At 41.9% G+C, this 24,880-nt stretch overlaps 3 protein-coding genes across 16 annotated transcripts in view; 2 read left to right on the top strand and 1 right to left on the bottom strand.

Moving 5' to 3' along the window:
- The window catches only part of LOC100511652 (glycerophosphodiester phosphodiesterase domain-containing protein 4), an 882,168-nt gene that overhangs the window by 459,545 nt on the left and 397,743 nt on the right, over positions 1 to 24,880 (top strand). The gene's annotated exons all lie outside the window — the stretch shown is intronic.
- The window catches only part of CLNS1A (chloride nucleotide-sensitive channel 1A), a 98,050-nt gene that overhangs the window by 25,281 nt on the left and 47,889 nt on the right, over positions 1 to 24,880 (top strand). Inside the window, exon 8 of one of the 11 annotated variants that reach the window (XR_014814780.1) lies at positions 6,560 to 8,268. The exons of 8 other annotated variants lie outside the window; for them this stretch is intronic. The gene's annotated coding sequence lies outside the window, so the exon portion shown is untranslated. Of the gene's footprint in view, positions 1 to 2,168; positions 3,194 to 5,783; positions 8,269 to 24,880 lie in introns of those variants that run through there. 2 more of the 11 variants (XR_014814779.1, XR_014814776.1) reach the window with 2 other exon arrangements.
- On the bottom strand, positions 995 to 24,630 carry AQP11 (aquaporin 11). Of its 4 annotated transcripts, XR_014814220.1 has the most exons (5): positions 23,955 to 24,630; positions 18,660 to 18,776; positions 12,097 to 12,348; positions 2,913 to 3,080; positions 995 to 1,435 (listed from the first exon to the last, which is right to left on the bottom strand). XR_014814220.1 is itself a non-coding variant. In NM_001112682.1 (3 exon segments), coding segments are annotated over 3 exon segments (816 nt in total). In that variant the 3' UTR covers positions 12,234 to 12,268.

The raw sequence follows: 24,880 nt of genomic DNA, 5'->3' as shown, positions 1-24,880 counted from the left end.
AGTGCAGGCCACCTTAGAAGGTGAGAAACCTACGATCCCACTTTAGAAATGAGGAAACAGTTACAAAGAGAGGTAAAGGAATGCCTAAAGTCATATAGATAGGGAGCTGTGATTCTTAAGCCTATGCTTACCATCTATCATATAGCCTTATCATCTACCAGCAGCTGAAAGGGAGCAAGTCTTTGCTTCACTGCAGAGTTTTCAGTGTTAAAATGTACAGGAAATTCCCAAGTTTCTCTGCTGTCAGTCTCAGCAGCGCTCATAATTCTCTCCTAGACATTTATCCATTCTTTGGTAGGCAGTCTTGAGTATTCTCATGGGCTAATCTTAGAAATTCTATTCGAATTCCTTTTTAAAGTCATGCTTACAGGAGTTCCTGTCGTGGCTCAGTGGCTAATGAATCCGACTAGGAACCATGAGGTTGTGGGTTTGATCCCTGGCCTTGCTCAGTGGGTTAAGGATCCGGCATTGCTGTGAGCTGTGGTGTAGGTCACAGACTTGGCTCTGATCCCGAGTTGCTATGGCTCTGGCGAAGGCCTGCCGCTGTAGCTCTGATTAGATCCCTAACCTGGGAACTTCCATATGCCGAGGGTGCAGCCCTAGAAAAGGCAAAAAGACAAATAAATAAATAAAGTCATGCTTACATACTTATAATCATGACTCTCAGTGAAGCCTGAAAGTGCTCTGAAGACATATCAACAAAATGATGAGATTCTGTGCCTTGTTTCCTGTAGGCACTGCTGTGGTCAGCATGCCATTGTGGGTAATGGAAGTCAGCTAGGATGCAGGAGAGCAAGCAAATGGGATATTTAAACTCTATGAACCTATTTCTTCATCTTTGTAAAATGAGAGGACTAGAATTTTAAAGTCTAAGTGACTTTGAAAGATTCAGCTATTACATTCTGTAATAGTAAACAGTTGTACCCATAGCTTTGAGAAAATATAAAGTGGGAAGAAAAGATCAGTTCGGATTGATAACAAATGCATAATGATCAGCAAGCCAACATTTCTGGGTTTATTTGAGCTTCATTTTAGGGTTGCTGGTATTGTTTTGTTTTCTGCTTCTTGATAGAAAATTTAAAAGACGTAGGTATTCTCCCCCCATAACATGAGCCTTCTAAAATATCCTTAAAGAGTAGGGTTGGGAGTTCCCTTGGTTGTGTAGCAGGTTAAGAATCTGATGTCACTGCTGTGGCTTGGATGGCAGCTGTGGTGCAAGTTTGATCCCTGGCCCCGGAAATTTTACATGCCACCAGCATCACCAAAATAAATCCACAAAACCAGCTGGTGTTAGTGGCTGTCTGTTCTAGAATCTGTTGTTTAAAAAATGTACTACTGGAGTTCCTGCTGTGGCTCATTTGAATTGGCATCATCTCTGCAGCTCCAGTTCCATCCCCAGTGGACACAGTGGGTTTAAGGATCCAGTGTTGCTACACTGTGGCCAAAAAAGAAAAAAAAAATTGTACTCATTAAAATATCCCATTGGGGGAAGTTCCCTTCATGGCTCAGCGGTTAATGAACCTGACTAGGATCCATGAGGATGTGGGTTCGATCCCTGACCTTGCTCAATGGGTTAAGGATCCGGCACTGCCATGAGCTGTGGTGTAGGTCGCAGACACAGCTCGGATCCTGCGTTGCTGTGGCTGTGGTGTAAGTCAGCAGCTAGAGCTTTGATTCAACCCTAGCGTGGCAACTCCCATATGCTGCGGGTGCAACCTTAAAAAGCTAAAAAAAAAGTGGGTTTCCTTCTCCCTCAGATCAATTTGCTGGATTTTGATACTTTCTAAACTAGCCTTTTAAAATCTTTATTGATTATGTATTTTGAGATCTTGTTAGGATCTTTGCCAATTCTTGTTAAAGATGAAAGATTATACACAGATGATCTTAATATATGTATATGTACATATATATATATATATACACACACATATATATACACGCACACCCATGTATATCTGTTTTATTTTTCTTTATTGGCCACACCTGCAGCATGTGGAAGTTCCTGGGCCAGGGATCAAACCTTCGCCACAGCAGTCACCTGAGCTGCTGCAGTGATGATGCTGGATCCTTAATCTGCTGTGCCACAAGGGAACTCTGGCTCTTTACTTTTAGAAGACAGGTGTGATTACTCATTGAAGTACTTCTTTTGCTTTTTTTGTGCTTTTTAGGGCCACATCCAGCATGTGAAGTTTCCCAGGCTGGATCGAATCAAAGCTAACAGCTGCTGGCCTCCTCCAGAGCCATAGCAACGTGGGGTCTGAGCCATGTCTGTGACCTACACCACAGATCACAGCAACGCCAGATCCTTAACCCACTGAGTGAGACCAGGGATTGAACCCACATCCTCCGTGGTCCCTAGTCAGGTTCGTTAATCACTGAGCCATGAAGGGAACTCCTGTCATTGAAGCATTTCTAGAATGGATAAATCTGGTACCTATCTTCTGTGACTAATATATAGTAACTAAATTCTAGGAAAATCCCTAGTGAGGATTCTAATAGAATTATTGCCATCCCTAGACAAAAGGAGCTGAAACTAAAATTTTTCACTAGCTTCTCACTCTTTCTGCTCATATATATATGTAAATAAAACTAATATCTAATGTAGGAGATTTCATAATTTCAGATGAGAAATCAAAACTTTTGGGAGAGCAGTGAACTTAGAATTTTTGTTTTTAACATAATTTTAAGAAGATAAAATAGAAATATATAGCCTGGGGATGAGAAGGCTAAAAAGAAGTGTATACAGACTAATTAATTCTTCTTAGGAATTTATTTTTTAAATTATTTTGAAGATATATAAATCACCAACAACAGTGCCTAGGAGATGACTCAATAATATGTTAACTATTACCAGTAGTAGTTAATTCTTTCCATAACAGAAAGCAGCAGCTACAAATGTAATGTTAACTCACCTCTTAGAATATATCTTAGATGCCTGATATTTAAAAACCCACTGAACAGTGAAAACAGATGTGACGAAATTATGCATTTTTCTTGTAGCTCCTTCAGGCCTTCATTGCAAGTTTCTACTCCTGCTCTATAAACAGGTCCAGTGTACTTGAGCATCCAGTTTTAGGGATCTAATAGGTTGGAAAAGCAGAAAGGAGTGTTTGTGTCAGGCATATCAATAGCAGCATTAAATACCTGACAGAATTATGAAGAAAAGCAAATATATATTATCCCAAAATATAGCCGTCTAAACTTTATAGTGTGTCATGCAAATATGAAGATCGTGTGGCAACTTATGTTCACAAAAGTATGACCAGAATTTTCAGCCTAAATTATGCTTGTAAATAAGTCCAAATCTGGCTAATTTAAGTTGAAAAAAATTATTAGAAGGCTGTCTGTTAATTCACAAAATGGACAGGAAAGCTAAAGTAAGTCAGGCTCAGAAAAAGGTTAAGAACTAGGATAGGTTTACATAAGATGTTATTCCGCTGGGTGTTTAGCTGATTTAATTGCTTCTTTGTTTTTGAGTCACCAGAGTCCTGGTTGGCACAGGATGTATTGTCAGAAGACAGGAGTATCTGGCCTTTTCAGCTTCTGTAGTGGGAGAGCACTGCCTTTGCCCAGATTCTCACAGTAATGGATTACCCCAAATAGAGAGGACGCTTGGATGCTGGCTTGCAGAAATGTATACCTGTCTACTGTAGCAATCCCAAATCTTCAAGATTAATTAATTAATTAACTAATTGGGATTGTATATAATTAAAGAAAGCTTTTCAAAAAACTGAGGGGCAGTGTTTGTCAAAATTTCATATGCACATGTTCTTTGACCAGAGACTTCACTTAAAGAAATTTGTCTTATAGATAACTTTGCATACTAGGAAAAGTCATAAGCACAAGGGTATTAACTGCAGCTTCATTTGTAGAAGACTGAAAACAACCTCAATGTCTATAATTAAGCCTGGGTCAGTTATTTATAGTACATCTGTGCAATGGAAAACTATCCCTTAAAAAGAGGTAGATTCTTAAGTACCAATCCTGAATAAGCTCCAAGATACATTAAATGAAAAACAAAACAACACCTCAAGATACAAAGATATTTATATAGGAGAAAGGGGGTTGGAGGTTACAATGGGATCATAAGGAAGTTGTTTCTGGGAGAAGAAAGCGACTGGAATAGGGTAAGAGGGAGACGGAGGGTTTTTTCTCCTGTTCATGGATTGAGTTGTGTTGCCCCTGAAAGGTATGCTGAAGTCCTAACCCCAGTATCTCAGAATGTGATCTTATTTGGAAATAGAATCTTTTTTTTTTTTTAATTTTTTAAAAACCAATTTTATTTATTTATTTATTTATTTTTGTCTTTTTGCTATTTCTTTGGGCCACTCCCGTGGCATATGGAGATTCCCAGGCTAGGGGTCTAATCGGAGCTGTAGCTGCCGGCTTACGCCAGAGCCACAGCAACTCAGGATCCCAGCCGCGTCTGCAGCCTACACCACAGCTCACGGCAACGCCAGATCCTTAACCCACTGAGCAGGGGCAGGGATCGAACCCGAAACCTCATGGTTCCTAGTCGGATTTGTTAACCGCTGCGCCACGACGGGAATTCCTGGAAATAGAATCTTAACAGAGGTAATCAGGTTAAAATGAAATCATTAGGATGGGCCCTAATTCAGTGTCCCTGGTGTCCTTATCAGAAGGGAGAATTTGGACACAGGGACAGACAAGGGCAGAGGGAAAGCCCGGTGAACATGGAGAATTTCGGCGCAGCATGTACAGGCAGAGGAGTTCCTGAGGCTGCCAGAGCTGGGAGAGAGGTCCGAACAGATCCTTCTCTAGTGCCTTTAGAGGAGTCATGGCCCAGCTGACACTTTGATGTTGGACATCTGACCTCCAGAACTAGGAGAGAATCGATTTAGTGCCCCCCCCCCCCCCAGCATGTGGAGTTCCTGGGCCAGGGATCAGATCGGAGCTGTAGATCAGCCACAGCAACACCAGATCCTTCACCCACTGTGCCAGACCAGGGATCGACTGCCACCCAGTGCTCTAGTAATGCCGCCGATCCCGTTGCACCACAGTGAGAACTCCTTTTGTTTTGTTTTGTTTTTTTATAAATTTCTATCATTCTGTCCCTAGTTTATGGTACTTCGTTATGGTGGTACTAGAAAACTAGTACATCCCCCTCCTGCATGATCGGTTGTATTTTTTTACCTAAGATATAGTGACCTGGGCTGTATAGTGTAGTTTAGAATTTCAAAGAATTAAAAAATTTATAATTAACATTCATTGCTTAAATGTAAAACTCTGCAGGTAAAGTTGGTTGTCATTATCTAATTTGATGAATAATTTGTGTTCTGAAGTAGTTTTGGCATATTAAAAAGTAAGCTAGAGAATATTATGCTTAGTGAAATAAGTCAGAGGACGACAAATACTGTATGATATCACTTATATGTGGAATCTAAAAATAATGCAAATAAATGTATACGCAAAACAGAAACAGGCTCACAGAGAAAACAAACTTCTGGTTACCAGAGAGGAGAGGGAAGTGGGGAGGGACAGATTAGGGCTTTGAGATGAACAGTTATGAACTACTGTGTATCCAGTAGGCAACAAGATATGTCCTGTAGCACAGGGAATTATAGCCATTATCTTGTAAAAACTTATAATGGAGTATAATCTGCAAAAATACCGAATCACTATGCTGTACCTCTGGAAATAATATATTGTAACTCAGCTATAGGTCAGTTTAAAAAAAGACAATATAACACCTACCCATAGACACACGTGCAGCTAAGAAGTGAAATTGTACCAATACAATTGAAACTCTTTGTATTCCCTAGATCCCAGTCTCCTTCCTCCTTTTCAGAGGTAATCACTGTCCCAAATTTGGTATTTATATTTGTGTTTGTGTTTTTGCTACATATGTATATATCCTATAAACACTGTACAGTATTGGGTTGCATGTTTTTTAACTTTTGTTAATTGAATCCTTCTGCTGCTTTTCTTACTTAGCACTTTGGAAAGTTTTATCCAAGTTGATACAGGCAGCTCTACAGCACAGTTCATCCATTCTCTTGATGGGCACTTAAGGTTGCAGTTATTATTAAGGCAATGCTGCAGCAGATATTCTTGTGCATGTGTCATGCATGTGTATGCATTTCGGTGTTGCAGTAGCTTTCATACTTTTCATTACACCTACAATAAGAAGTATGTCTCCCATCAGGACCCACAAATATTTGTTTTTGTTAATCTCAGAAACAAAAACTGTATTAAAAATACTATGTAAATGTTAAACTTTGCTAGATTTTGCTAAACTGTTCTCCAAAATGATTGTAGCTATTTACATTTCCACCATTAGGGAATAAGATTTATTGTTTCTGTATATTCTCAACAGTTTTTGGTATTTCCAGACTTCTAAATTTCTGCCATCCTAATGAATAGGAAAGTTCTTCATGATCATAGCTTCCGTGTTCCTAATTATTAGCGAGTTTGAAAGCCTTCCAGTTTTTTGTACGTTTGACTTTTCATATTTTTGCCCAATTTTATTTTTTTCTTACTGTGTGTGTGTGTGTGTATGTGTGTGTGTGTTTGTGTGTGTGTGTTCTCTTTCTGGCAGCATATGAAGTTCTCTGGCCAGGGATCGGATCAGAGCTGCAGTTGTAACCTAAGCCACAGCTGTGGCAACACCGGATTTTTAACCCACTGTGCCAGGCCAGGGATTGAACTTTCATCCCAGCGCTCCCAAGATGCCACCGATCCCACAGCACCACAGTGGGAACTTCCGCTGTCCTTTATGTATTTTAGACTCCAGTCTTCTAGTCTTTGACTTGTCTTTTCATTTTGTTTACAATGTCTTTTAAAAGCAATAAGTTGTGGACTCATGTATACTTTCAGGAGCAAGAAATTATTCGTCATGTAGAATAACTTAAAGTGTGGTTATTCTAGTCCTCGCATTGTAATACGGTTTTGCTATGGTGTATTTTTTATTTTATTTTATTATTATTATTTTTTTTGTCTTTTAGGGCAGTACCAACGACATATGGAAGTTCCCAGGCAAGGGGTCGAATCAGAGCTTTAGCTGTCGGCAGTGCCACATCCTCAACCCACTGAGCAAGGCAGGGAATCGAACACCCATCCTCATGGATACTAGTCAGGTTGGTTACTGCTGAGCCACAATGGGAACTCCCATAGTGTGTTTTTAAATAATGTGAACTACTTCACAAATGATTGCGAAATAGGGCAGTGATATCTATAGAACCCAGAAATCACATTGGTTCATGTTCAGTTTCCCAACACATGATATTTCGAACCGACAGGTACCTATAGTTTTATAATAGTTAAATGTAGGAATATATGCCTTTAAGTCTGAAAGAGCTGTGACATGACTTGATTGTTCTAATATGATCACTCAGGCAATAGAAATAGCAAGTAATTGCAATAATCTAGGCAAGAGTAAGCAGATGGAGGTTTGACCAAACTGTGCTGGCAGGCTGTAATGACAAGTATGAAAGCCTACTACCCTAGAAAAACCATGAATACAAGACATGTACAAGATGTTTATTGAAGCATTGATTTAATAGTGGATAACTACAAATGCCTGCTCAGCTTGAATTAACTATAGCTGCCTGTATCAACTGGAGTTATATATTAGACAACCAAGTTTAGATGTTACGTATGTAGATGGACGTGAGTCTGGAATTCAGGACATTCGTACAAGCTGGGGATATAAATTTGGCTGTTAATAGGATGTAGTTGCTATAAAACCACAAGACTGTATAGAACTACCAAGGGAGTGAGTATAAACAGAAAAGAACTCAAGAGGACTGAGTCCTGGGAAACTATCATTTAGTTTGGGGAAAGGAGGAAGAACTAATAAACTGAGAAGGCAGTGATTTTCTGGAAGTGAGGTGATTCAGGAGGAGAAAGCAATAAATTTTATCAAATGCTACTGGTAGGAAGTATGAGAACTAGCAACATGGAAGTCATTGGTGGCCTTGGCAAGAATTTCAGTGGAGTGGTAGAGTTAAAGGCCTGATGAGAATGCTTCAAGAGAAAATGGGAGGAGTTCCTGTCGTGGCTCAGTGGTTAACGAATCCGACTAGGAACCATGAGGTTGGAGGTTCGATCCGTGGCCTTGCTCAGTGGGTTAAGAATCTGGCGTTGCCGTGAGCTGTGGTTTAGGTCGAAGATGCAGCTTGGATTCCTCGTTGCTGTGGCTGTGATGTAGGCAGGCAGGTACAGCTCTGATTAGACCCCTAGCCTGGGAACCTCCGTATGTCCCAGGTGTGGCCCTAAAAAGCAAAAAAAAAAAACTTCAAGAGAAAATTCGAAAAGAAAATTTAACAACTACTTTAGACTCCCAACCTCACACCTGTTTATCTAACTCTTCTTGTGTCCACGTATTCTTACCTTTTCTCTTTAACTAGGAACAGTCTGTCTGTACTTCTGGCTAAAGCTGACCCTTCAGTTGTGCCCTTGCTCTGTCTTCACTAACCTAAAAGATACTGGACCTGGGAAATCTCCCCTCTTTCTTCTACAACATTATTTTCTCTATTGCTTCATTCCCCTCAGTGTATAAAGAGGCCGATATCTTTCCCACCTTAAAAAAAGAATTTTCTTCTTGACCCAGTTTCCCCCTTCAGCTGCTCCCATTTTCTTTGTTTACAGCAAAAGTCTTTTAAAGAACTGTTGCACCATCTCCACTTTTTCTTTCTTGCTTGGGTGCAGGCATGGAATTAGCACACAGTTGATTTAACAATTGTGGTTAAGCCATGTGAGTATGAAGAGATGGAGGAACAAAGGAGTTAAGATTCAGATCAGGAGTGTAATTTAAGCTGCTTAAGGAGAAAAGTAATTACAAGGGGAGAGGGATGTGAAAAGGTGGTGATAAATGGACAGAAGTTCCCTGCGAGGGCTCAAAGGCCTCGGAGGGCTGGAGAGCTGGAGAGAAGGGTTCGTGGTTGGGTGATGGGTGTTTGAGATGAGAGAAGAGTCTGAGTTATTGGTAATGACAAGCTCAAGTTTATGACCATAGTTGTGGCTAAGGCAGAAGTGAAGGAAAAGAATGACCAAAGAGCCTTTCAAGTTCAGCCAGTGAACTGGAAGCCAAGATACTATAATATCATCTTGTAAGTATTGAAATCACCAACAAGTGTAACTGGAGTAGTATTGTAGAGTGAGAATGAGAAGGGAACTAAGTTCCCAAAGAATCGGGAAGGAAGTGATTGAAGCATGGTAGATGACTGCAGTAAGTACCTAGGTAGTTGATGGCATGGCTGATGACATGCCTCTAATGGAGGGAGCAGAGAATAGATAAGGAGAAATGAAAACTGTGCCACCTCCAGGCCCAGTGGTATCAAGAGATGTGGTAGAGGAGTTCCCGTGGTGGCTCAGCGGTTAATGAACCCAACTAGCATCCATGAGGACGTGGGTTTGATCCCTGGCCTCATTCAATGGGTTAAGGATCTGGTGTTGGCATGAGCTATAGTGTAGGTCGAAGATGTAGCTAGGATCCCATGTTGCTGTAGCTGTGGCATAGATCAGTAGCTGCAGCTCCGATTTGACCTCCAGCCTGGGAACTGGGAACCTCCATATGCTGAGGGTGCAGCCCTGAAAAAGATTGAAAAAAAAAAAAAAAATAGTTGTAGAGCAAACAGGTAAGCTACCATTTGAGAGGGCTGCAGGGGAAACTGTCATCAGAAGTCACAACCTCTCATTCTGACAAGTGAAGTTTAGAGGGCTGAGTGTTTTCATAAATTAATACTTATTTTTCTTAAGCCATAGTCTCAATTTATAGACACATGAATTTTTAAAAATTTCTATGGAGTTTCTGCCATGGTGCAATAGGCTTGACTGTCTCTGCAGTGGCAGGGATGCAGATTCAATCCCGGGCCTAGTGCGGTGGGTTAAGGATCTGGTGTTACTGCAGCTGTGGTATAAGTTGCAACTCCAGCTCGGATTTGATCCCTGGCCTGGGAATGCCATATGCCATGGGTTGGCCAAAAAAGAAATTTTTCTTTTAATAAGAAAAACAGCCATGAAACAAAAAGTGAAATTCAGCTTCAGGTTTGGAAGATAGTGGGAGTGGCAAAGGGACTATTATAAAGAGACCCCAGTCATTTTGTGTGGTTGTCATAGCAGAATTTAGACCTAGTATTGACAGATGTTTTGATTTTTTTTCAAGAGAAGCTGAAACTGGATTTTTGTGTGAAAAAGTCTGTTATTTAAAAAAAAAATACTGTGCAGGCCAAACAAAACACATCAGAGATTGCATTTAGCCACTGTTGCAATATTATGAAGCTTGATTTTTAAAATAGAAACTACTATAGTGTATATTTTGTAAGTAAGTTGCAGTCAAAGTCCATGACCAGCAAACTGGCTGCGTTGTTGGAATCAGTTCAGTCTTGCAAGTTTAAAGAGAGTGACTCTCCAAAAGCTGATCACCAGGCAGCTCTTATGTTACCTGGCAGCGTATCAGTTGCGTAATTGATTGCTTCACAGACAAATGGTATCTTGCCCCATTTTTTTTTAGCTTTCAATTCTAATCCTGATAATGGAATTCCTCTGAAAAGAAACATATGTAACCTTTTATGGCCTGAACTTTTAATAAAAAGTAGACCTAATATAATAAAAGAAAGCTTCTGGGAGGTCCATGGTGACTCAGCGGGTTAAGAACCTGACTAGAATCCATGAGGATGTGGGTTTGATCCCTGGCCTTGCTCAGTGGGTTAAGGATCCAGCATTGCCGTAAGCTGCAGCATAGGTAGCAGATGCAACTTAGATCCTGCGTTGCTGTGCCTGCGGCATAGGCTGGCAGCAACAGCTCCAATTAGGAGTTCCCATCGTGGTGCAGTGGTTAACAAATCCGACTGGGAACCATGAGGTGGCGGGTTTGATCCCTAGCCTCGCTCAGTGGGTTAAGGATCCGGCGTTGCTGTGAGCTGTGGTGTAGGTTGCAGACTGTGAGCTGTGGTGTAGGTTGCAGACGTGGCTCGGATCCCGAGTTGCTGTGGCTCTGGCGTAGGCGGGTGGCTACAGCTCCGATTAGACCCCTAGCCTGGGAATCTCCATATGCCACGGGAGTGGCCCAAAGAAATAGCAAAAAGACAAAAAAAAAAAAAAAAAACCAGCTCTGATTAGACCCCTAGCTTGGGGTCCATACACTGCAGGTGTGGCCCTAAAAAGACAAAATAGATAAATAAATAAATAAAAAAAATTATAAAGTATTTAATTTTTCTTAAAAATCTTCAATTTCCCTTTAGTCTTTTTTTTTTTTTTTTTTTTTTTAATGTCAGCATCCATGGCATATGGAAGTTCCTAGGCTAGGGATTGAATCCAAGGTTGTACAGCTACAACCTGTACTGCAGCAGTGGCAATGCCAGATCCTTTAACCCAGTGTGCTAGGCCAGGGATTGAACCTGTGCCTCCACAGCAATCCAACTGTAGTCAGGATTCCTAACCCACTGCAGCACAGCAGGAACTCCTCCCTTTACTCTTACGGAAGACCAAGAAGATTTTTTTTTGTATTGAGGTAGAAGTCTAAAAATGGTATTTGGTTGTATTTAACCTTGGCAGGGCAGTAAAGCCCTCTAGACTTAGTTTCCTTATCTGTAAAACAGATGCCCTGCCTACTTTGTAAAGTAGCTGTTACAAACAAGGAAAATGTGAAAAGCTTTGACTTTGTATGGGTGCTTTGTTTTTATTATATTCTATTAAAGAATGTCAACTTGCCTAAAGCTAGTGAGATTGTCTATTTAGAGAAAATATTTTAGATTAGAATATATTTAAAATTTAGGAATCCCCTTGAGTGTGAGTAGATATATAATCTACTTCTAAAAGCAACTTTCCTATTGAAAGATGATACTGCTGATGGTATCACTGAGTGAGGTAGTGGCTGAAAAGTATCTTCTCTCCAGTTCTGTAAGCATGACTGGTTGTACTTGGGCTAAAAATCTTATTCATTCAGGTGACACATGATATATACATTCTTGGTCCTGCCGTCATCTTTCCTTCCCTTCTCACACTGTACTCAATTTCTTTTTCATCAAAATCAACAGTTATCACTTGAGATTTATATTTAATGTAATGAGTCTTTTCTAGTAGCATTTAATACACACGTAAAAGAACACGTCTTAACTGAGAAACACAGAATACCTCATTTTCACAGTAATTTTTTAAGTCCCAATGATGAAAACTTTAAGGCAGCTTCCTCAAAGGAAGGTAACATTGACGATTCCAGTGCAGCCAGGGTGTTGAATACTAGATGATAAAATCTATCACAGCCAGCTTGACCGTCCTGTAACTTAGTCTGAGTCTTTTGGAATAGTTATTCCTTTTTGTTAATTGTATTATTGTTATGCAGCCATGGAAGGAAAAAGCTGAACATCAAAATCATCAGCAATATACCTAAAAGACAAAATACAGTAAAAACAATTTCTAAGGAAGTTCATAATCACTTAAATCATATAATTTAAGATTATATACAATTATAGACCTAGAGATTTGTAGAGTTATGTTTAAGAGAATTAGCTACATTACTTTTACATGAAACATGTAGATTTTTTGTTGTTGTTGTTGTTGTTGTTGTTGTTGTTGTTGTTGTTGTTGTTGTTGCTATTTCTTGGGCCGCTCCTGCGGCATATGGAGGTTCCCAGGCTAGGGGTTGAATCGGAGCTGTAGCCACCGGCCTACGCCAGAGCCACAGCAACGCGGGATCCGAGCCGCCTCTGCAACCTACACCACAGCTCACGGCAATGCCGGATCGTTAACCCACTGAGCAAGGGCAGGGATCAAACCCGCAACCTCATGGTTCCTAGTCGGATTCGTTAACCACTGCGCCACGACGGGAACTCCAAAACATGTAGATATTTTAAAGTCTAATATTCTCACTTTATTTTTCTTCAAGCAATGAATCCTTAAAAACAGTCTGTACTTGGAAAAAGCAGTAGGATCTAAACAATGAATTGAAAGGATAGAAGAGAAAGATCTGGAGTTCTGGTTCTGGTTCCATTACTGACTTAGTGAGAAGTGTTGGGTCTCTATTTTAATCTCAACCATTAATAGTTTTAAGATTTAAAATTTTTTGAAGTTCCCTGGTGGCACAATGGGTTAAGGATCCAGCGTTGTCACTGCTGTAGCTCAGGTCACTGCTGTGGCCTGGGTTCTATCCCTGGCCTGGAAATTCCACATGCTGTAAGCATGTCAAAAAAAGATTTAGGGAGTTCCCGTTGTGGTGCAATGGTTAACGAATCCGACTAGGAACCATGAGGTTTCGGGTTCAGTCCCTGCCCTTGCTCAGTGGGCTAACGATCCGGCATTGCCGTGAGCTGTGGTGTAGGTTGCAGACGCGGCTCGGATCCCACGTTGCTGTGGCTCTGGCGTAGGCCAGTGGCTACAGCTCCGATTGGACCCCTAGCCTGGGAACCTCCATATGCCGCGGGAGCAGCCCAAGAAATAGCAAAAAGACACACACAAAAAAAAAAAAAAAAAAAAAAAAAGATTTAGGAGTTCCTATTGTGGCTCAGCTGAAACGAATCCTACTAGGAACCATGAGGGTGCAGGTTCGATCCCTGGCCTCGCTCAGTGGGTTAAGAATCTGGCGTTGCAGTGAGCAGTGGTGTAGGTCACAGATGCTGCTCTGATCCCACATTGCTGTAGCTGTGGTGTATGTAGGTGGGCAGCCGTAGCTCCTATTTGACCCCTAGCCTGGGAAACTCCGTATGCCTTGATTGTGGCCCTAAAAAGCAAATAATAATAATAAAGTTGGCTATTCTTTAAAAAAAACTCAGACCCAGGCTGCATAACTGTGACTTAAAGTTTTTCAGTGGGAAATAGGGTCAGAGGAGACTTAGCCACTGAACTCAAATCCCTGCCTGAAAGGCAAGTCTTTAGTAGTTAATGTTTTTATCTTAAAGTAAATAGACTTAAAGTTCTAAATCAGTTTAAACTCAGATTAAGAAAGAGTTTTGGTCATATGGAGATTCGATAGTTAACTTCAAACAGGAGTAAATTTAAGGTATGATTAGCATTTGGATAACAACCTTTATTTGAAAGATGAGACTGTTTTGTAACCAAAGGCTAGATTTAAAAAAAAGTCCAATAACTGTTAGCTAATCCACAAAATGTGCCATTTTCTTTATAAAGTCAGAGCTAGAAAATAAATCATGACATTTAAAACTTTTTAAAAATGGAATTGCAGGAGTTCCCGTCGTGGCACAGTGGTTAACGAATCCGACTAGGAACCATGAGGTTGCGGGTTCGGTCCCTGCCCTTGCTCAGTGGGTTAAGGATCTGGCGTTGCCCTGAGCTGTGGTGTAGGTTGCAGACACGGCTCGGATCCCGTGTTGCTGTGGCTCTGGCGTAGGCCGGTGGCTACAGCTCCGATTCAACCCCTAGCCTGGGAACCTCCATATGCCGGGGGAGTGGCCCAAGAAATAGCAACAACAACAACAACAACAACAACAAAAAGACAAAAGACCAAAAAAAAAAAAAAAAAAAAAAAGGAATTGCAGTTTCATAGAAGCAAATAGAATTAGCTAATTTTCATTGCATGAAATACGTAAGCTAGAGAACAAATTTTACATGCATTCCTACAGTCACATTTCTAAAATTTTATTAATATGGGGAAATGGCATGACCCATTAAAGGAATAATTATCTCTGAGGTGAAGAGAAACAAGAAAGAACAAGGACTATGGCTTTCAAGAATAGCTTGCTCCCTGCTTGCCCTAGAAGGGAGAGAAGATAGGTGTCCTGGGATTAATTTCCTCTGTCTCACTCTTGCACTGCCTCATGTTTGTTTTGACTCTTCATCTCTTAGCTCTTTGAATGACTCTTGTAAAGATAAAATTTATTCTTCTTACCTTCTTGGAGTCTAATAGTGACCGTTTTTCATTTGAGGCCATTTTTTCTACAACGGGAATGTAACTTCAGTGCATGACAAGAGTCAGTGGCAAGCTGAAATTCTTTAGTCAGTATTCTAAAAACTGCCAGTCATTTTTTTATCTGCATCTATTGAAATAGTCCTGTATTGTTTCTCATTCACAGACCTCTTAAAGAGATACAGGGACATGTTTTTTTTTCTTCTTTTTTTTTGTCTTTTTGCCATTTCTTGGGCCGCTCCCACAGCATATGGAGGTTCCCAGGCTAGGGGTCTAATCGGAGCTACAGCCACTGGCCTCCGCCACAGCCACAGCAACGCAGGATCCGAGCCACGTCTGCAACCTACACCACAGCTCACGGCAACGCCGGATCCTTAACCCACTGAGCAAGGGCAGGGATTGAACCCGCCACCTCATGGTTCCTAGTTGGATTTGTTAACCACTGCCCCACGACGGGAACTCCAGGGACATGTTTCTTTAAGCAAACTATAACAGAAATTTTGTGGAGGTGCAGGTTTGATTCCACCTTGCTGCAGCTGTGGTGGTGTAGGTTGCAGCCGTGGCTCAGATTTGATTACTGGCCTGGGAATTTCCATAAGCTTTGGGTGCAGAAAAAGAAAAGAAAAAAAAAAGACCCTTTGAAGCAGAAGCAAAGAAATAAGTAAAAGTATATTTGTTTTTTGTTTAAGTGTTTGGGTTGTTTTTTGCATAAGTGGTTCTTTAAAATGTTTTGGTAATGGCAACAAGTAATGTTACCTTCCTCTTTGTTCCACACTATCATGAAGAGAGTATAAATACAGTCTGTCCCGTTTCCCCCCCCCCGCCCCCCCGCTCCTCTGTATATTTTCTTCTTTTTATCTTTTTGCCAATTCTTGGGCCGCTCCTGCGGCATATGGAGGTTCCCAGGCTAGGGGTTGAATCGGAGCTGTAGCTGCCAGCCTACGCAGGATCTGAGCCTCATCTGCGACCCACACCACAGCTCACAGCAACACTGGATCGTCAACCCACTGAGCAAGGGCAGGGATCGAACCCGCAACTTCATGGTTCCTAGTTGGATTCGTTAACCACTGCGCCACAACGGTAACTCCTCCCCCGTATATTTTCTAAAGGGGCTCCTTTTTTTATCTTTCATGAGACTTTTCCCCAGTATGTTCAGGAAATCATCAAGTGATTTAGACTAGAAAACGTGTTTGAAGAAAAAAAAAGTCATGATCTTTTACAGAGAATGTCAATTACTTCTGATTTTCTTTTTCTTTTTTTTTTTCCTTTTCTTTTTAGGGCTGCACCTGTGGCATACAGAAGTTCCCAGGCTAGGGGTTGATTCCAAGCTGCGGCTACAGCCACAGCAATGGCAGATCCAAGCCACATTTGTGAGCTATTCCGCAGCTCATGGCAACACTGGATCCTTCATCCACTGAGCAAAGCCAGGGATTGAACCCACATCCTCATGGATACTAGTCAGGTTTGTAACCTACTGAGCCACAGTGGAAACTGCTCATTTTTTTCCTTTTAAAATTCTTTTGGAAAGACCTACTTTTAATGTTCTTTCACATAACAAATGATCAAATTCCTTAGTATCATGGGCCTACCATTAAAATTATATTTGGAGCAAATTAACATCTATGTTAATAATATTTGTTCATTTCAAATAAGATATATTAAGAGAATTTTTCCATATAAAAACTATTAGGAGACTTGTACATTTAGTGACCTTTTAAATTTCTTCATGAATTTCAGTAACCTTTTTAACTTCTTAAAAATCAAGAATAGAGAGAATTATCTTTAAAGAAGTTACTGTAAAAATCCAGTAATCTATGGAGCTGAAAAAAAGCTACTCATTAGCATTTTAAAATACAGGTTTCCTCTGCTATTTTTCATGTTTCGGTCTGTGGATATTACTGAGCATATAGGTGCTAAGTGTGGGATAAAGGAATGGAAGTTGAATGGGAGGAACAGTCACAGGCTATTTAAACTTGTTACGTCAGTGTTCCCTCCTATATGCACCTCCAACCCAACCCACACCCCTTTTTTCCAACAGAAATGCACAACAAGAAACAAAATGCTACCTGGATAAAAGGAAGGATGAACTAATAGGCCAGCCGTCCTCCTATCCGTTTATAGTTAGGAACAATGGTCAGGCCTTGAAACAGATGACTAAAGAAAATCAAAAAATGCTGGTAACATATAAGGAAATGGATATTGTGATTACAATTATTTTATAACTTTTTTGTGTTGATCTATCTGAAAAGAGAATCTTTTCATATCTGACCTAGATGGAAAAAACAGGAATGAAGCTTGTGGAAAAGTTAAAAAACTACATTTATCATAGTTCTGTGTTTTTTTTTTTTTTTTTTTTTGATCTTTTTGTCTTTTTAGGGCTGCAACCTGGGCATATGGAGGTTCCCAGGCGAGGGGGTCTATATCGGAGCCACAGCCGCTGGCCTACACCACAGCCACAGGAATGTGGGATCTGAGCCGTGGCTGTGATAGGAACAAATGAACACCACAGCTCGTGGCAACGTTGGATCCTTAACCCATTGAGCGAGGCCAGGGATCAAACCCACAACCTCATGTTTCCTAGTCAGATTCGTTAACCACTGAGCCACGACAAGAACTCCTAGTTCTGTGTTTTTTCATGAGATGCCCTTCTGCAAAAAAACGAGTCAAATGAACTAAATAGTATTTTATCTGGAGCTCGCAAATTTGAAAAAAGTTCCTTTAGCCAATAAAAGATTTTTTTTTTTTTTTTTGTCTTTTCTAGGGCCACTCCCGCGGCATATGGAGGTTCCCAGGCTAGGGGTCAAATTGGAGCTGTAGCCGCCGGCCTACACCAGAGCCACAGCAACTGGGGATCCGAGCCGCGTCTGCAACCTACACCACAGCTCACGGCAATGCCAAATCCTTAACCCACTGAGCAAGGCCAGGGATCGAACCCACAACCTCATGGTTCTTAGTCAGATTCGTTAACCACTGCGCCACGACGGGAACTCCCAATAAAAGATTTTTTAATGGAAATAATCACTTCACATTTTTTTGCCCTCTTGAGGGCTTCTTAAAGTGATATCAAAGATCAAACTGACTATCCTTAACTAGATAATTTTGTTCACTTGAAGATAAAAGCAGTTTTTCGTTTGTTTGTTTTTTCCTTTTCAGGGCTGCACCCACGGTATACGGAAGTTCCCAGGCTAGGGGTCAAACTGGAGCTACAGCTGCCAGCCTACCCCACATCCACAGCAATGCCAGATCCGAGCCATGTCTGCAACCTACACCACAGCTCACAGCAATGCTAGATCCTTAACCTACTGAGCAAGGCAGGGATCAAACCCGCATCCTCATGGATACTAGTTGCACCACAAAGGGAGCTCCCTAAAAACAATTTTATTTTATTTTTTTTTTATTTTTATTTTTTTTTTGTCTTTTGTCCTTTTTTGTTGTTTTTGTTGTTGTTGTTGTTGCTATTTCTTGGGCCGCTCCTGCGGCATATGGAGGTTCCCAGGCTAGGGGTTGAATCGGAGCTGTAGCCACCGGCCTACGCCAGAGGCACAGCAACGCGGGATCCGAGCCGCGTCTGCAACCTACACCACAGCTCACGGCAACGCCGGATCGTTAACCCACTGAGCAAGGGCAGGGATCGAACCCGAAACCTCATGGTTCCTAGTCGGATTCGTTAACCACTGCGCCACGACGGGAACTCCCCTAAAAACAATTTTAAAAGCTACTGCACAAAACAAAATGTTATTTCAGACATAATATTTCATACTTTGTTCATTTTCTTTTTTGTTCCATATCATATTTTAAAATATTCTATTTTAATTATATTAAATAAAAATATGCTTACCTAAAGAAGGAGCCAGCCAATACACTATAAAAAATTGAAGGAATGCTTCATCAAAACACTTGAAATGTAGTGAAAGTGCCAAAGCTGGATTAAATACCGCTCCTGTTAGACTTCCTCCTGTAACACATTTTAAACAGAATGATACCAAACCATATAGTTTACATTTTCTTATAAATGGAAATATAGGAGTTATTAAATATAACTGTTTTGTTTTAGGTATTTAAGTACCATTATTCTATTATCTTCCTTTGTGGAATCACCTAGCATATTAAAGAGTATAAAAATAGTTTCTGGATTATAATATGCTAGGTGCAAAAAAAAGGGAGTGGAGGACAAAAGACATCAGGAATTACAGTCCAGGGATTTCCCACTGTGGTTCAGCAGTAATGAACCCGACTGGTGTCCATGAGGATACAGGCTGAATCCCTGGCCTCGCTCAGTGGGTTAAGGATCCAGTATTGCCATGAGCCGTGGTGTAGGTTGCAGATGCAGCTTGAATCCCAAGATGCTGTGGCTGTGGCTGTGGCTGTCAGCTGTAGCTCTGATTCAGTCTCTAGTGTGGGAACTTCCATATTCTGCAGGTGTGGCCCTAAAAAGCAAAAAAAAAAAGGGGGGGGGGAATTATAATCCAATACTTTCCAATGGTGTATTATAAAATTCACATCAAAAGTTAACTTTCTGGGAGTTCCCGTTGTGGCTCAGAGTAACAACCCAACTAGTATCCATGCAGGTGCAGGTTTGCTCTCTGTCCTCACTCACTGGGTTAAAGATCCTGTGTTGTTCTGGTGTAGGTTGCAGATGTGGCTTGGACCCGGTGTTGCTGTGGCTGTGGGGAAGGCTGGGAATTTGATATCCTAGCCTGGGAATCTCCATATGCTGTAGGTGGGGCCCTAAAAAGCAAAATAAGAAAAAACAAAAATAATGGGGAGCGATATGGCTTAGTGCAGCACCCTCCAAAGTATGTTCTCTTCTGCTACGCACTCCCAGAAAAAAAGGATTCCATTAAAATTAGAAAATATGTTTAATCCAGTGTTGGCCTAACTTAATTGGCAACAGAATCCTTACACAACTTAAAATTTTTTTAATTATGGTAAAATATACATAACAAAATATGCCGTTTTAACCATTATAAAGTGTATAGTCAATGGCATTAGATTTACAATGTTTAGCCGTTACTATTTCCAAAAATTTTCCATTACCCCAAACTGAAACTCTGTACCTATTAAACAGTAAGTCCCTATTCCTTCCTGCCACCCCCCCCCCTTGTAACCTCTTCTACTTTCTGACTGTATCATTTTGCCTACTGTGGATATTTCATGTAAGTGGAGTCATATAACATTTGTCCCTTTGTGTCTGGCTTAGCATGTTTTCAAGGTTCATTCATGTTGTAGCATGTATCAGAACTTCATTCCTTTTCATGGTTGAATAATATTCTATTGTATGTATATGTTTTTGTTACTTTTGAGGAGCACACTTGTAGAAATGCTGATAATGAATGATGGTTCCAGCATATTCCAGCTGTGTGACCTTGGACAAGTCGTTTCACTTTTTTGAGCCTCTCACTTTACTTAAAATGGAAATAATGTATTCATCAGTGGGCTGGTCTAAGAATTAAGATAATTCATAAATTTCCTACATGCTTGGCATGTAGCCCAATGAATATTCTTATTTCCCTCATACTGTAAAAAAGGAAGATTATAATATAATTATAATAGATGATTAATATCTATAGCAGTAATAATCAACAATTTTCTATTAGGTTTGGCACTGCAGAGTCTCTAGTGCTATCCAGTAATCTACCCACTAGCCACATATGGCTCTTGAGTACTTGAAATGTGGCCACAGCAACTGAGGAACTGAACGTTTAATTTTAGCTGATTTATAGCTAAATAACCACATGTGGTTAGTGGCTGCTGAACTGGCTGTCAGTCTACACTGGAGCAGTAGTTCTTAGCCCTGGTTTCATATTAGGATCACCTGGGACACTATTTTTTTTAATTTTTTTTATTTTTTGTCTTTTCTAGGGCCACACCCAAGGCATATGGAGGTTCCCAGGCTAGGGGTCTAATTGGAGCTGTAGTCACCGGCTTACGCCAGAGCCACAGCAACACGGGATCCGAGCCGTCTTCAGCCTACACCACAGCTCACAGCAACGCCAGATCCTTAACTCACTGAGCGAGGCCAGGAATCAAACCAGCAACCTCGTGGTTCCTAGTCGGATTCGTCAACCACTGAGCCATGACGGGAACTCCGGGATCACCTGAGACAGTTTGAAATATACTATTGCCTAAGTTCCTTCCCACATCAATTAAATCTTAATCTCTGCACCCAGATGTGGTTATGTTTAAAATGCTCCCCAGGTGATTGCATTGCAGAAATAATGTTGAGAACTATTGCTGTAGTGATCTCGTCACTAGCCCCGCCCAGTAATGGGAAGGGAAGAAAAAGAGCAGAGTTACCGTTGTGGCTCAGTGGTAACGAACCCAACTAGCATCCATGAGGATTCAGGTTCAATCCCTGGCCTCACTTAGTGGGTTAAGGATCCGGTGTTGCTATGAGCTTCAGCATAGGTCACAGACACGGCTTGGATCCCATGTTTCTATGGCTGTGGCATAGGCTGGCAGCTGTAGCTCCAGTTAGGCCTCTACCTAGCCTGGGAACTTCCATATGCCAAGGGTGTGGCCCTAAAAAGAAAATAAACTAGGTATTGTCTAATGTTATATACAATATTATTTATGAAATTATAAATATGTATTAAAAGTATAAAAACAAGAAGAATACCAATTGAAGGATAATCAAGAGAGGGCGGAGGGGAAGTTCCCATTGTGGCTCAGAGGTAATGACCCCAACTAGTGTCTATGAGGATGCGGGTTCCATCCCTAGTCTCACTCAGTGGATTAAGGATCCATTCATTGTTGCCCTGAGCTGTGCTGTGTGTTGCAAGATGCAGATCGGATCTGGTGTTGCTGTGGCTCCAATTCGACCCCTAGCCTGGGAATTTCCATATGCTGTTGTTGTGGCCCTAAAAAGCAAAAAAAAAAAAAGAAGAACAAAAAACCAACGGAGGAACTGTTTTTATAACATCTTATTAATTTAAAATATTTTATTTTATTTTTATTTTATTTTTTTTTTTTGGCCTTTGTCTTTTTGTTGTTGTTGCTATTTCTTGGGCCGCTCCTGCGGCATATGGAGGTTCCCAGGCTAGGGGTTGAATCGGAGCTGTAGCCACCGGCCTACGCCAGAGCCACAGCAACTCGGGATCCGAGCCGCGTCTGCAACCTACACCACAGCTCACGGCAACGCCGGATCGTTAACCCACTGAGCAAGGGCAGGGACCGAACCCGCAACCTCATGGTTCCTAGTCGGATTCGTTAACCACTGCGCCACGACGGGAACTCCAATTTAAAATATTTTAAAATGTTTACTGCTTTTAATTATATAAAGACAGAGCTAAGCTGTGGCATAACTTTTTGCAAGGGATGATTCTGCTTTAGCCCAAATCTAAAACTTTAATACGCAGCTACTCACCAATCCCTCAAGCATATATCCTTCCTTCTCGCCTATACCATTTATTTCCAGCTGTGTCTACAAAAAGAATGGTACTAGAAAGGAAGGGAAGAAAGGAAAATGGCTTGGAAAGTCTTTTATTTTTACCTAGGAAGTTGAGCATATGCTTAAAAAGTCCCTCTCTTAAAGTCTGCTTCTACTCATGGTTTCCCTTTCAATGCCCAGAAGATAGACTCTTACGACTAATTTCCTTGTATTGGATTCCTGCCTCCAGACATTATATAATTTAGATAGGGTTCCAATGAAAGTATTTTCTTACAATTATTTAAAGTGACACATTTAATCATTAAACTTTTGTTTTTTTGGGAGTTCCTGTTGTGGCACAGTGGAACCGAATCCGACTAGGAACCGTGAGGTTTCAGGTTTGATCCTCGGTGTTGCTCAGTGGGTTAAGGATCCAGCGTTGCTGTGAGCTGTGTAGTGTAGGTGGCAGACGTGGCTTGGATCCCGTGTTGCTGTGGCTCTGCGAAAGGCCGGCGGCTACAGCTCCTATTAGACCCCTAGCCTGGGAATCTCCATATGCCTTGGGTGTGGCCCCAGAAAAGGGAAAAAGACAAAAAAAATAATAATAAATAAAAATAAAAAGCATCTTTAATCTCGAGCATGTTTGTTGGGTTTTTTTTGTTTGTTTGTTTTTTGCTTTTTAGGGCCACATCTGCAGCATATGGAAGTTCCCAGGCTAGGAGTTGAATTGGAGCTAGAGCTGCCAGCCTATGCCACAGCCAGAGCATCTTGGGACCCTAGCCACTTCTGCAGCCTACACCACAGCTCACAGTAATGCCGGATCCTTAACCCACTGAGAGAGGCCAGGGATCAAACACGTGTCCTCATGGATACTAGTGGGATTCATTATCATTGAGCCACAATGGGAACTCCCAAGCAAGTTTTATTTTAATTTAAAAACAATCCTTGGAGTTCCTGTCGTGGCTCAGTGGCTAACGAATCAGACTAGGAACCATGAGGTTGCAGGTTCGATCCCTGGCCTTGCTCAGTGGGTTAAGGATCCGGTGTTGCCCTGAGCTGTGGCGTAGGTTGCAGACGAGACTCGGATCCCGAGTTGCTGTGGCTCTGGCATAGGCTGGAGGCTACAGCTCCAATTCGACCCCTAGCCTGGGAACCTCCATATGCCTTGGGTGCGGCCCTAGAAAAGATGAAAAGACACACAAAAAATAAAAATAAAAACAATTCTTGATAGGCCATTAGAAGTCCATTTACAACTCAAGATGAATTATTAAGGAAATAAAGAGGTTTTAAGTGATTTTGTAGAAAAAGAACTAAGAAATAGAACTACAGAATTTCTACTTCCCACTCTTACTACTAACCAATCAGGTAGTCTGTGCTTTAAATTGGAAAGAACTTTTTAAAACCCAGGATCACTTTTCAGTGAGAGTTTCAGAAAGGATTATACCAAGTTGGCAAGAAGTAGCTGATGTTATCTTTCCTGTCTACCATTAAAACAATTCCTTTGTAGGATATTCGAACCCTTGGCATATCTCTCATGATCTCAGTTTCAGCAGAGAACTGGCTTTCTCTGGGTGTTAAAACACTGAATGGAGGATCTATAGTTCAATTTTATCAGTAAAGAATGGGCTCCAAAATGGTCAGGAAACCGGATATCTCGATATTGACAAGAGACACGGGGATTTCAAATATATCTTGGCCAAGAACTTAAGAGCCTCAAATCATCTAGGCTACAGACGTGCTAAGTGTTTTGTGAGAATAACAAACCTGCATAGACCAAAAAGGTGATGAGTGCTGACAGCAGGTGGATACGAAGCTGAGTTCGGACCTCCTGGAAGTGCAGCAAAGCGCTGTGGAAGATAAAGGAGCAGATGGCCTCTATGATGACCGCTTTGGGCAAGTCCACTTGGATGGGATTCCTGCAAGCGAAGCTCCTGTCCCTGACGTGATACTTGGTCAGCTCCAGACTCCACAAGGCACCCACGCAGTACCTGCTGCACAGGGCGCCCATCAGTTGAGCCAACAGCCTCATTCCACCTATCTCAGCGGACATCCCCCCCAGCATCATTTGCATCATCACTCCGCACGGATTGCTGGAGGTTCCCACCAGAGTCAGGCCATGCACCAAGGAGAAGAAGTAGATTAGTGTCAGCGGCCAGGTGGGGTGCCGGGGTTCCTGCTCGCTCAGCAGTTGCAGTTCATGGGTGCAGAAGCAGAGCTGGAAGGTAGCCAGAAACTCCAAGACGAAAGCGTGGGCCATGGGCCTGTTCAGCTGCTGCCGGGTGACCACGCGGGCCAGCCCCGTGAACAGCACGATCGACAGCATCAGCCCCAGCGAGGTGCAGGTGTCCTGCATCTCGGGCCAGAGCCCCTGTAGCGCGGTCATGGCTGGCTCCCCGCCGGACCCGGCTGCCTGCTCTCGGCTCGGCAGGAGGCGGTCTCTGGGCCGGAGGCCGAAGTCCTCAGCCCCGCCCCCCTTCACGCCCCTCGGGGCGGGCCGACCGCGGACTAGCGGGAGGCCCCAGGGGCGTCGGGCAGGAGGCCTCCCCCCCCTCCCCGGCTCTGTGCTGGGGTGTTGTTACCAGAGCCGGGGAGGAGGGGAGGCGAGGAAAGCTCTGCGACGGCTCTAGAGGAGGGGGCCAACGGTCAGCCGGAGCCGGACACGCACACACCCTCGCTTCCCTCACGGACTG

Source organism: Sus scrofa, chromosome 9, assembly GCF_054392235.1.
Source record: "Sus scrofa isolate SSC_HxYL_T2T_F1_AM1 chromosome 9, Sscrofa_HxYL_maternal_Yorkshire_Landrace_v2.0, whole genome shotgun sequence".
In the NCBI taxonomy this organism is placed as follows: Eukaryota; Metazoa; Chordata; class Mammalia; order Artiodactyla; family Suidae; genus Sus; species Sus scrofa.
This window is presented reverse-complemented; position numbering and strand designations above follow the sequence as displayed.

What these genes read in the sequence shown, in the direction of transcription:
- AQP11 (XM_084974020.1), bottom strand. Translation starts at nt 24,573, where the DNA reads ATGACCGCGCTACAGGGGCTCTGGCCCGAGATGCAGGACACCTGCACC. An exon ending in CACCTTTTTGGTCTATGCAG is followed by an intron (nt 18,777 to 23,954) that starts GTTTGTTATTCT and finishes AATGTGTTACAG; the next exon opens with GAGGAAGTCTAACAGGAGCG. An exon ending in TTGGCTGGCTCCTTCTTTAG is followed by an intron (nt 16,976 to 18,659) that starts GTAAGCATATTT and finishes GATTTTCTTTAG; the next exon opens with TCATCTGTTTCAAGGCCTGA.